The sequence below is a fragment of the Apis cerana genome, unplaced genomic scaffold, assembly GCF_029169275.1.
Source record: "Apis cerana isolate GH-2021 unplaced genomic scaffold, AcerK_1.0 scaffold1_AcerK, whole genome shotgun sequence".
Classification (NCBI taxonomy): Eukaryota; Metazoa; Arthropoda; class Insecta; order Hymenoptera; family Apidae; genus Apis; species Apis cerana.
In genome coordinates, this window is record NW_026893559.1 from 232,501 (window position 1) to 242,500 (window position 10,000).

Sequence of the window (10,000 nt, forward strand, 5' to 3'; positions counted from 1 at the left end):
TTTTCTGGGTCAGCATATGGTATACTCTGCTGACCCAACGTCAGTTGCGGATCTTGGAGGAACCACGTCTTCAATTTGTGTTGGATTTGGAATGTGCCACATTTTTCGGCGGATACTTTCATGTTTAATTCTTTTAGATGTTTGTGTAACAGCCGATTTTGTTTCTCGGCTGTTTCTTTGTCCTTCGCCAGGAGGACAATATCGTCTGCGAAAGCGAGAACTGAAACGTTCTCGCTTCCGAGTTTGACGCCCTCCGTCGTCTCGTCAAGAATCCCAATTATGGGATCAATTGTTAAATTAAAAAGTAAGGGAGATAGCGGGTCTCCCTGCTTGACTCCTCTCAGTAAGTCCACGGGCAATGTTCTGTCTTTACAATGTATAACAGTTTTGCAACCCCTGTACATGTCTTGCACATATTTGCTGACGAGACTTGGCACTCCTTTCATTTCCAGCCCTTTACTGATTGCTTCATGGGGAACCGTATCAAACGCTTTCGAAATATCTATTATTGTAATTACTCCACCTGACTCATTTTCATTTTGGCCAGAGCGCTGCTGAGGATGGCTATGTTGTTTTACAGCCATCCTCCTGTGTAAACCCCTTTTGTCTTGCGTGCTGCTTAACTTTGGACCGTAGTTTCCGGTCGATCATTGCCGAATATATTCTTCCCAGCAGAGACCCGATGGTAATTGGTCTCCAGTTCTCAACCTCTTCCGCGCTCTTTCCCGGTTTGGGAATAAGCGTGGTTCGGTTTATCTTCCACTGTGCTGGGTATATTCGGTGCAGCATGAGGAGATTACACAGTTTGGCAAAGACGTGCAGCGCTCCTTTTTTTCTCAGGTGGAGCTTCTTTATTTGGTCGATACCGGCTGCTGTATCGACCTTAATTTTCTTGAATTTTTCCAATAGGTTCCCCATTGTGATGGGAGTCCAAATCTCGCCTATTTCTATTTTGTTGTTTTGGGGTTGCAAATTCGCCAATTTTTCCGGACCACTTTTGCCCCATAGATTTTTGTAAAGTGGACCCACCGAGTCGGCCCCAGGGAGACTGATCGCTTCTTCTCCCTTACCTGACTCACCCATTATTGCCAAGTCCAGGAGCTTCCTTGGGCATTTTCTGTATAGCTCCTGGTGCTTGGCGTATAGAAACTTTTTCCTCTTGTTATGGGTGGTCTTTTTCCCCATCTTTGTTGCTCCTTTTTGTCTTAGTCGATTCCCTTCTTTGTGCTGCGTTCCTTCTTTGAGGGAATCGACAAATTTTGAAGAAGCAGCTCCACTTCCTCTTGCTTAATGCTTCCCGCAGTTGCCAGTCCTTCAATTTCCCTTTCCACCCCTCGAAGGAAGTCTCCTTCGTCGAGGCGGTTCGATGCTATATATTGGAGAAACGGCTCTTGCCAGCGATCTTCTTGTTGAGCCGTTTCTCGTATTTCTCCTCCTCCTTCGTCCTCCGTGGCCGATTCGTAAATGCTTTCTTCCGAGGACTCGGAGGAAGGAGATCTTGCTTCGCTTTCAGTTGCGGCCACCTCTTCTTCTTGAACGGGCAGGAGCCTCCTTTTGTCGCTTATTTGTTTCAGGGTCTTGTCGGGGAAATATTCTCTCAGCGCTACATTTGGTTGTTTTAAATGTTTGTAGCGCTGGTTTAACTTGATTAATAGTTCAGTTTCGTCTTTAGACCAGACCGAGGCTCTACTGACTGGTCTTGTATTTCCCCGACTCGTGCTTTGTGCTCTTTTTTGGTTCCTTATCGCCGGATGTCTATGTCTCTCGTGCATAGACAATCCTCTTTGCGATAGGAACGATTCCTCACAGGAATCGCATTTGAATTTTGCAACACCTTCCCATATTTTTCGCCCCTTACACTTTGGTAAGTGGCACCTGCAGCCATGGAGCTTTTCAAACTCCTTATGGCATGCAGCGCACCTCCATATAATTACTTCTTGGGGGTGTTGCGTGTCTTTATGTTTGGCGTATTGCGATTCCTGGAGGAATCTAATATCTTTCCCCTTAATTCCCCTCGTCACTAATTAGATGACGAGGCATTTGGCTATATCATGCGCCTACGATCAAAGCGACCGTGGCGGACTTCCGAGGATGCCTCCTCGTGGGGCTCATCGTTTAAGACATTTGAATTCGCGGGCTCACTTTCTAGCGATGCTGCCAAGGAATCTGCCCGCGGACTTGGAAAAATTAGGAACGGGGACCCTTTCGGGAGGCGCACTTAGCCGCACGCCGTAGCGTGCGTTGTCCAGGGAGTGCCTCGCGGAGGCGTCGCCCCAGATTCCATTATGCGAACATAGTGGAATCTGCCCCGCGCCCTCGGCGTACAATAGTACGTCAGGACTCGCACCGCTCGGTGTAAAAGGCCGAGACGGGCTAAATTGTTCATCAGCTGGCAGCTGCTTCGTCTTTTCGTGTGTCGACCAGTGGTCTCGTTCGCATTTAGAAATTATGGTATTTGCCTTGCGGCTTCGTCAGTTTTTAAAAGGTATAAATAAATAAATAAAATAAATTAAATAAATAAATAAATATTTTTAACGATCACGGTATGTGATCGTAGTCCAAAAATTCGTTTGTTATTTCAATCGACGATCGGAGGGCAATTAGTGAAGCCGTCAGGGCATGTTTCGTTTGAAGCCCTAGGATTCTGAGACTCTCCACAGTGGCCCGGGGCACTGCCCCTCTGCACCCGATGACCACTGGTATAACGCGGCTCTCTTTGGCCTTAAACTTCTTTTTGAGTGTTTCGGCCGTCTTTTCATATTTTTTATATTTTTCTTTATATGCCTTTCTCAGGGAGTCGTTGTTTTCGTATCGAACGGTGACGTCAACGACGTAAACCTTTTCATGGTCTTTTATGACCATATCCGGCTTACGTCTGTCACCGTCGATTTCCAACTCCGGCTCCCTGAGTATCGCGAACTTTTTCGATATACTGTCCGCAATGAGCTCGCATATCTCATTGTGTCTTCTTATCCTTTTGCTTTTTGTGTGTGTACACAGTCCCAGAATATGTCCTAGGGTTTCAACCTGGACGCCGCACCTCCGGCAGTTCACATCCATGTCTCTTTTAGTCCTGCGGAGTGCTATTCTGGTTCCACATGTATTTGTTCTTAATTTTAGTGCGTCCAGGTATCGGGACGGCTTCAGTAATTCGGGGTTATAGAGCCAGGCATTTCCAACTCTATCCCCGAAGAATTCGTTTATTCCTTGTCCTTGCGAGGCGAAGGACTTCCATCTGCTGGTATCCGCCCTTTTCAATTTCTTTCGTGTAGCCTCGATCTCTTCTATCTCGCATGGCCAAGATAGGCCCACCGACGCAGCGTATTTCTTTGTAATCTCCTCTTGCCTCTCGAATGCTGTTTTGGTGGCGATATCCTGCGATCTTGTCATTCGAATACTATTCCTTAGTTTGGCCAACTTTACAATGTTGGCCACTCGTTGGACACCTAGACCTCCGTGACTTTTTTCAGTGTATATCACTCCGTCCGTTGTGGACGGATGGAGGTGCAGTATTTGTTTTATTATTTGCTTTATCTCATGATCAATTTGGTCTAGCGTGCCCAACGGAGGAGGATTCGCCACCAATTTGTGTATGTACCTTGGCAAGAGGTAGATTCTTATTAAGTTGATTTTTGGTGTGGTTTTAGTTTCAGTCTCGTGACGCTTTTTGCTGCGTCGATGATCTCTTTGATCGAGGCTTGGCACATTCCTCTCCATGGATTGAGCGTGGTTCCTAAGTACTTTATTGCTTTTTCTGGGTCAGCATATGGTATACTCTGCTGACCCAACGTCAGTTGCGGATCTTTGAGGAACCACGTCTTCAATTTGTGTTGGATGTGGAATGTGCCACATTTTTCGGCGGATACTTTCATGTTTAATTCTTTTAGGTGTTCGTACAACAGCCGATTTTGTTTTTCGGCTGTTTCTTTGTCCTTCGCCAAGAGGACAATATCGTCTGCGAAAGCGAGAACTGAAACGTTCTCGCTTCCGAGTTTGACGCCCTCCGTCGTCTCGTCAAGAATCCCAATTATGGGATCAATTGTTAAATTAAAAAGTAAGGGAGATAGCGGGTCTCCTGCTTGACCCCTCTCAGTAAGTCCACGGGCAATGTTTTATCTTTACAATGAATAACTGTTTTGCAACCCCTGTACATGTCTTGCACATATTTGCTGACGAGACTTGGCACTCCTTTCGTTTCCAGCCCTTTGCTGATTGCTTCATGGGGAACCGTATCAAACGCTTTTGATATATCAATTACTGTAATAACTCCACCTGATTCCTCTTTCATTTTGGCCAGAGCGCTGCTGAGGATGGCTATGTTGTTTTTGCAGCCGTCCTCCTGTGTAAACCCCTTTTGTCTTGGGTGCTGCTTAATTTTGGACCGTAGTTTCCGGTCGATCATTGCCGAATATATTCTTCCCAGCAGAGACCCGATGGTGATTGGTCTCCAGTTCTCAACCTCTTCCGCGCTCTTTCCCGGTTTGGGAATAAGCGTGGTTCGGTTTATCTTCCACTGTGCTGGGTATATTCGGTGCAGCATAAGAAGATTACACAGTTTGGCAAAGACGTGCAGCGCTCCTTTTTTTCTCAGGTGGAGCTTCTTTATTTGGTCGATACCGGCTGCCGTATCGACCTTAATTTTCTTGAATTTTTCCAATAGGTTCCCCATTGTGATGGGAGTCCAAATCTCGCCTATTTCTATTTTGTTGTTTTGGGGTTGCAAATTCGCCAATTTTTCCGGACCACTTTTGCCCCATAGATTTTATATAGTGGACCCACCGAGTCGGCCCCAGGGAGACTGATCGCTTCTTCTCCCTTACCTGACTCACCCATTATTGCCAAGTCCAGGAGCTTCCTTGGGCATTTTCTGTATAGCTCCTGGTGCTTGGCGTATAGAAACTTTTTCCTCTTGTTATGGGTGGTCCTCTTCCCCTTCTTTGTTGCTCCTTTTTGTCTTAGTCGATTCCCTTCTTCGTGCTGCGTTCCTTCTTTGAGGGAATCGACAAATTTTTGAAGTAGCACCTCTACTTCTTCTTGCTTAATGTTTCTTGCAGTTGCTAGACTTTCAATTTCTTTTTCCACCCCTCGAAGGAAGTCTCCTTCGTCGAGGTGGTTCGATGTTATATATTGGAGAAACGGCTCTTGCCAGCGGTCTTCTTGTTGAGCCGTTTCTCGTATTTCTCCTCCTCCTTCGTCCTCCGTGGCCGATTCGTAAATGCTTTCTTCCGAGGACTCGGAGGAAGGAGATCTTGCTTCGCTTTGAGTTGTGGCCACTTCTTCTTCTTGAACGGGCAGGAGCCTCCTTTTGTCGCTTATTTGTTTCAGGGTCTTGTCGGGGAAATATTCTCTCAGCGCTACATTTGGTTGTTTTAAATGTTTGTAGCGCTGGTTTAACTTGATTAATAGATCCGTTTCGTCTTTAGACCAGACCGAGGCTCTACTGACTGGTCTTGTATTTCCCCGACTTGTGCTTTGTGCTCTTTTTTGGTTCCTTATCGCCGGATGTCTATGTCTCTCATGCATAGACAATCCTCTTTGCGATAGGAACGATTCCTCGCAGGACTCGCATTTGAATTTTGCAACACCCTCCCATATTTTTCGCCCCTTACACTTTGGTAAGTGGCACCTGCAGCCATGGAGCTTTTCGAACTCCTTATGGCATGCAGCGCACCTCCATATAATTACTTCTTGGGGGTGTTGCGTGTCTTTATGTTTGGCGTATTGCGATTCCTGGAGGAATCTAATATCTTTTCCCTTTTTAGAGCACCAATAACATTTAATCTGCCCGCTCAATGGTAAATTTATCATATCCAAATCGTGGTCCGGGGATAAGCATTGGTCGTCACCGGTGGCCCTCTCATCTGTTGCGGACAAGTCCGCCACGGGAGTCCCAGGGCCGGGGGCTCCCGCGTCCGAGGCTCCTCTGTTTCTTGACATTATGTTTTTGCTTGTTTTTTTGATATCTTGGGAAGTTTGAGTGCCCCCAACACTTTTCCAATTGTTCCGTCTCTTTTCCAGGTCCGTTCCAGGTCGTGGCACAAGCCATCGAAGGGAGCGAACGATCCGCCAGCCACTAGACTTATTCGATACGTAAGTTTAACTTACGTTGTGGGCACAAGGTACCCCTCAATTCACCTTTCCGTACATGATCAAAAAGAAGAAATTTTAAAAAAATTTTGCAGCCGAAATCTCCAGCACCAGCGGCGGCCGACCGCCGCTCGCTCTCTTAGCTATGGGTAGGTGGGGTCGCTGCTCCCCATCGGTGTGCACCTCACCGCCCATTCCTCGCCGTAGCCGGTTTCGAACTCTATGATTCTCCGAAGAGCAATCGATAGGCATTCCAGCGGGACCACGTGGAGGTACGAACTACGACTTGGGGCATAAGAGGCTCTGTATTGCGCTTCATGCCCCCAGCAACTATTACTCTCAAGAGCTCCGTTCCGAACCGACCACCGCTTGCGCGCCACACCTCTCCGGGTGCGTCACTAGCCGCCGCAACAGCGCAAACACGTCCGACCGCCAGGGCACACAATCCCAACCACTGGAGGCCCGCCGCTCGCACCACCGCAGAAGTCCTGTTTCCAGGACCCGCGGCGTATTGCTTCGCGAACCCCAGCGGCGTACTGCTTTTCGCCCAGAGCGGCGTATTGCTTTTCGCCCCCAGAGGCGTATTGCCTTCCGCCTTTAGCGGCGTATTGCTTTCCGCCTCCGGCAGCGTATTGCTTTCACGATCTTAGGTGGCGTGATCGGTTGGACGATATATATCACGCAGCCATGGAGCTTTTCAAACTCCTTATGGCATGCAGCGCACCTCCATATAATTACTTCTTGGGGGTGTTGCGTGTCTTTATGTTTGGCGTATTGCGATTCCTGGAGGAATCTAATATCTTTCCCCTTAATTCCCCTCGTCACTAATTAGATGACGAGGCATTTGGCTATGTTATGCGCCTACGATCAAAGCGACCGTGGCGGACTTCCGAGGATACCTCCTCGTGGGGCTCATCGTTTAAGACATTTGAATTCGCGGGCTCACTTTCTAGCGATGCTGTCAAGGAATCTGCCCGCGGGCTTGGAAAAATTAGGAACGGGGACCCTTTCGGGAGGCGCACTTAGCCGCACGCCGTAGCGTGCGTTGTCCAGGGAGTGCCTCGCGGAGGCGTCGCCCCAGATTCCACTATGCGAACATAGTGGAATCTGCCCCGCGCCCTCGGCGTACAATAGTACGTCAGGACTCGCACCGCTCGGTGTAAAAGGCCGAGACGGGCTAAATTATTCATCAGCTGGCAGCTGCTTCGTCTTTTCGTGTGTCGACCAGTGGTCTCGTTCGCTTTTAGAAATTATAGTATTTGCCTTGCGGCTTCGTCAGTTTTAAGAGGTATAAATAAATAAATTAAATTAAATAAATAAATAAATATTTTTAACGATCACGGTATGTGATCGTAGTCCAAAAATTCGTTTGTTATTTCAATCGACGATCGGAGGGCAATTAGTGAAGCCGTCAGGGCATGTTTCGTTTGAAGCCCTAGGATTCTGAGACTTTCCACAGTGGCCCGGGGCACTGCCCCTCTGCACCCGATGACCACTGGTATAACGCGGCTCTCTTTGGCTTTAAACCTCTGCTTAAGAGTTTCGGCTGTCTTTTCGTATTTTTTATATTTTTCTTTATATGCTTTTCTCAGGGAGTCGTTGTTTTCGTATCGAACGGTGACATCAACGACGTAAACCTTTTCATGGTCTTTTATGACCATATCCGGCTTACGCCTGTCACCGTCGATTTCCAACTCCGGCTCCCTGAATATCGCGAACTTTTTCGATACATTGTCCGCAATGAGCTCGCATATCTCATTGTGTCTTTTTATTCTTTTGCTTTTTGTATGCGTACACAGTCCCAGAATATGTCCTAGGGTTTCAACCTGGACGCCGCACCTCCGGCAGTTCACATCCATGTCTCTTTTAGTCCTCCGGAGTGCTATTCTGGTTCCACATGTATTTGTTCTTAATTTTAATGCGTCCAGGTATCGGGACGGCTTCAGTAATTCGGGGTTATAGAGCCAGGCATTTCCAACTCTATCCCCGAAGAATTCGTTTATTCCTTGTCCTTGCGAGGCGAAGGACTTCCATCTGCTGGTATCCGCCCTTTTCAATTTCTTTCGTGTAGCCTCGATCTCTTCTATCTCGCATGGCCAAGATAGGCCCACCGACGCAGCGTATTTCTTTGTAATCTCCTCTTGCCTCTCGAATGCTGTTTTGGTGGCGATATCCTGCGATCTTGTCATTCGAATACTGTTCCTCAGTTTGGCCAACTTTACTATGTTGGCCACTCGTTGGACACCTAGACCTCCATGGCTCTTGTCACTGTATATTACTCCGTCCGTTGTGGACGGATGGAGGTGCAGTATTTGTTTTATTATTTGCTTTATTTCATGATCGATTTGGTCTAGCGTGCCCAACGGAGGAGGATTCGCCACCAATTTGTGTATGTACCTCGGCAAGAGGTAGATTCTTATTAAGTTGATTTTTGGTGTGGTTTTAGTTTCAGTCTCGTGACGCTTTTTGCTGCGTCGATGATCTCTTTGATCGAGGCTTGGCACATTCCTCTCCATGGATTGAGCGTGGTTCCTAAGTACTTTATTGCTTTTTCTGGGTCAGCATATGGTATACTCTGCTGACCCAACGTCAGTTGCGGATCTTTGAGGAACCACGTCTTCAATTTGTGTTGGATGTGGAATGTGCCACATTTTTCGGCGGATACTTTCATGTTCAATTCTTTTAGGTGTTCGTACAACAGCCGATTTTGTTTTTCGGCTGTTTCTCTGTCCTTCGCCAAGAGGACAATATCGTCTGCGAAAGCGAGAACTGAAACGTTTTCGCTTCCGAGTTTGACGCCCTCCGTCGTCTCGTCAAGAATCCCAATTATGGGATCAATTGTTAAATTAAAAGTAAGGGAGATAGCGGGTCTCCCTGCTTGACCCCTCTCAGTAAGTCCACGGGCAATGTTTTATCTTTACAATGAATAACTGTTTTGCAACCCCTGTACATGTCTTGCACATATTTGCTGACGAGACTTGGCACTCCTTTCGTTTCCAGCCCTTTGCTGATTGCTTCATGGGGAACCGTATCAAACGCTTTTGATATATCAATAATTGTTATTACTCCACCTGATTCCTCTTTCATTTTAGCAAGAGCGCTGCTGAGGATGGCTATATTGTTTTTACAGCCATCCTCCTGTGTAAACCCCTTTTGTCTTGGGTGCTGCTTAATTTTGGACCGTAGTTTCCGGTCGATCATTGCCGAATATATTCTTCCCAGCAGAGACCCGATGGTGATTGGTCTCCAGTTCTCAACCTCTTCCGCGCTCTTTCCCGGTTTGGGAATAAGCGTGGTTCGGTTTATTTTCCACTGTGCTGGGTATATTCGGTGCAGCATGAGGAGATTACACAGTTTGGCAAAGACATGCAGCGCTCCTTTTTTTCTCAGGTGGAGCTTCTTTATTTGGTCGATACCGGCTGCCGTATCGACCTTAATTTTCTTGAATTTTTCCAATAGGTTCCCCATTGTGATGGGAGTCCAAATCTCGCCTATTTCTATTTTGTTGTTTTGGGGTTGCAAATTCGCCAATTTTCCGGACCACTTTTGCCCCATAGATTTTTATATAGTGGACCCACCGAGTCGGCCCCAGGGAGACTGATCGCTTCTTCTCCCTTACCTGACTCACCCATTATTGCCAAGTCCAGGAGCTTCCTTGGGCATTTTCTGTATAGCTCCTGGTGCTTGGCGTATAGAAACTTTCCTCTTGTTATGGGTGGTCCTCTTCCCCTTCTTTGTTGCTCCTTTTTGTCTTAGTCGATTCCCTTCTTCGTGCTGCGTTCCTTCTTTGAGGGAATCGACAAATTTTTGAAGTAGCACCTCTACTTCTTCTTGCTTAATGTTTCTTGCAGTTGCTAGTCTTTCAATTTCTTTTTCCACCCCTCGAAGGAAGTCTCCTTCGTCGAGGTGGTTC

At 47.1% G+C, this 10,000-nt stretch overlaps 2 protein-coding genes across 2 annotated transcripts; both read right to left on the bottom strand.

Moving 5' to 3' along the window:
* Positions 1-1,205: 1,205 nt before the first annotated feature.
* LOC133667678 (uncharacterized) lies at positions 1,206-5,937 on the bottom strand. Its single transcript, XM_062086895.1, has 6 exons — positions 4,821-5,937; positions 4,123-4,698; positions 3,742-3,955; positions 2,543-3,598; positions 2,143-2,466; positions 1,206-1,875 (listed from the first exon to the last, which is right to left on the bottom strand). Exons 1-6 carry the CDS (start codon positions 5,935-5,937, stop codon positions 1,206-1,208), a joined length of 3,957 nt encoding a protein of 1,318 aa, XP_061942879.1.
* Positions 5,938-7,424: 1,487 nt separating this feature from the next.
* LOC133667679 (uncharacterized) lies at positions 7,425-9,642 on the bottom strand. The gene is made up of 3 exons (XM_062086896.1): positions 9,009-9,642; positions 8,628-8,841; positions 7,425-8,484 (listed from the first exon to the last, which is right to left on the bottom strand). Exons 1-3 carry the CDS (start codon positions 9,640-9,642, stop codon positions 7,425-7,427), a joined length of 1,908 nt encoding a protein of 635 aa, XP_061942880.1.
* Between the last annotated feature and the right edge of the window lie 358 nt (positions 9,643-10,000).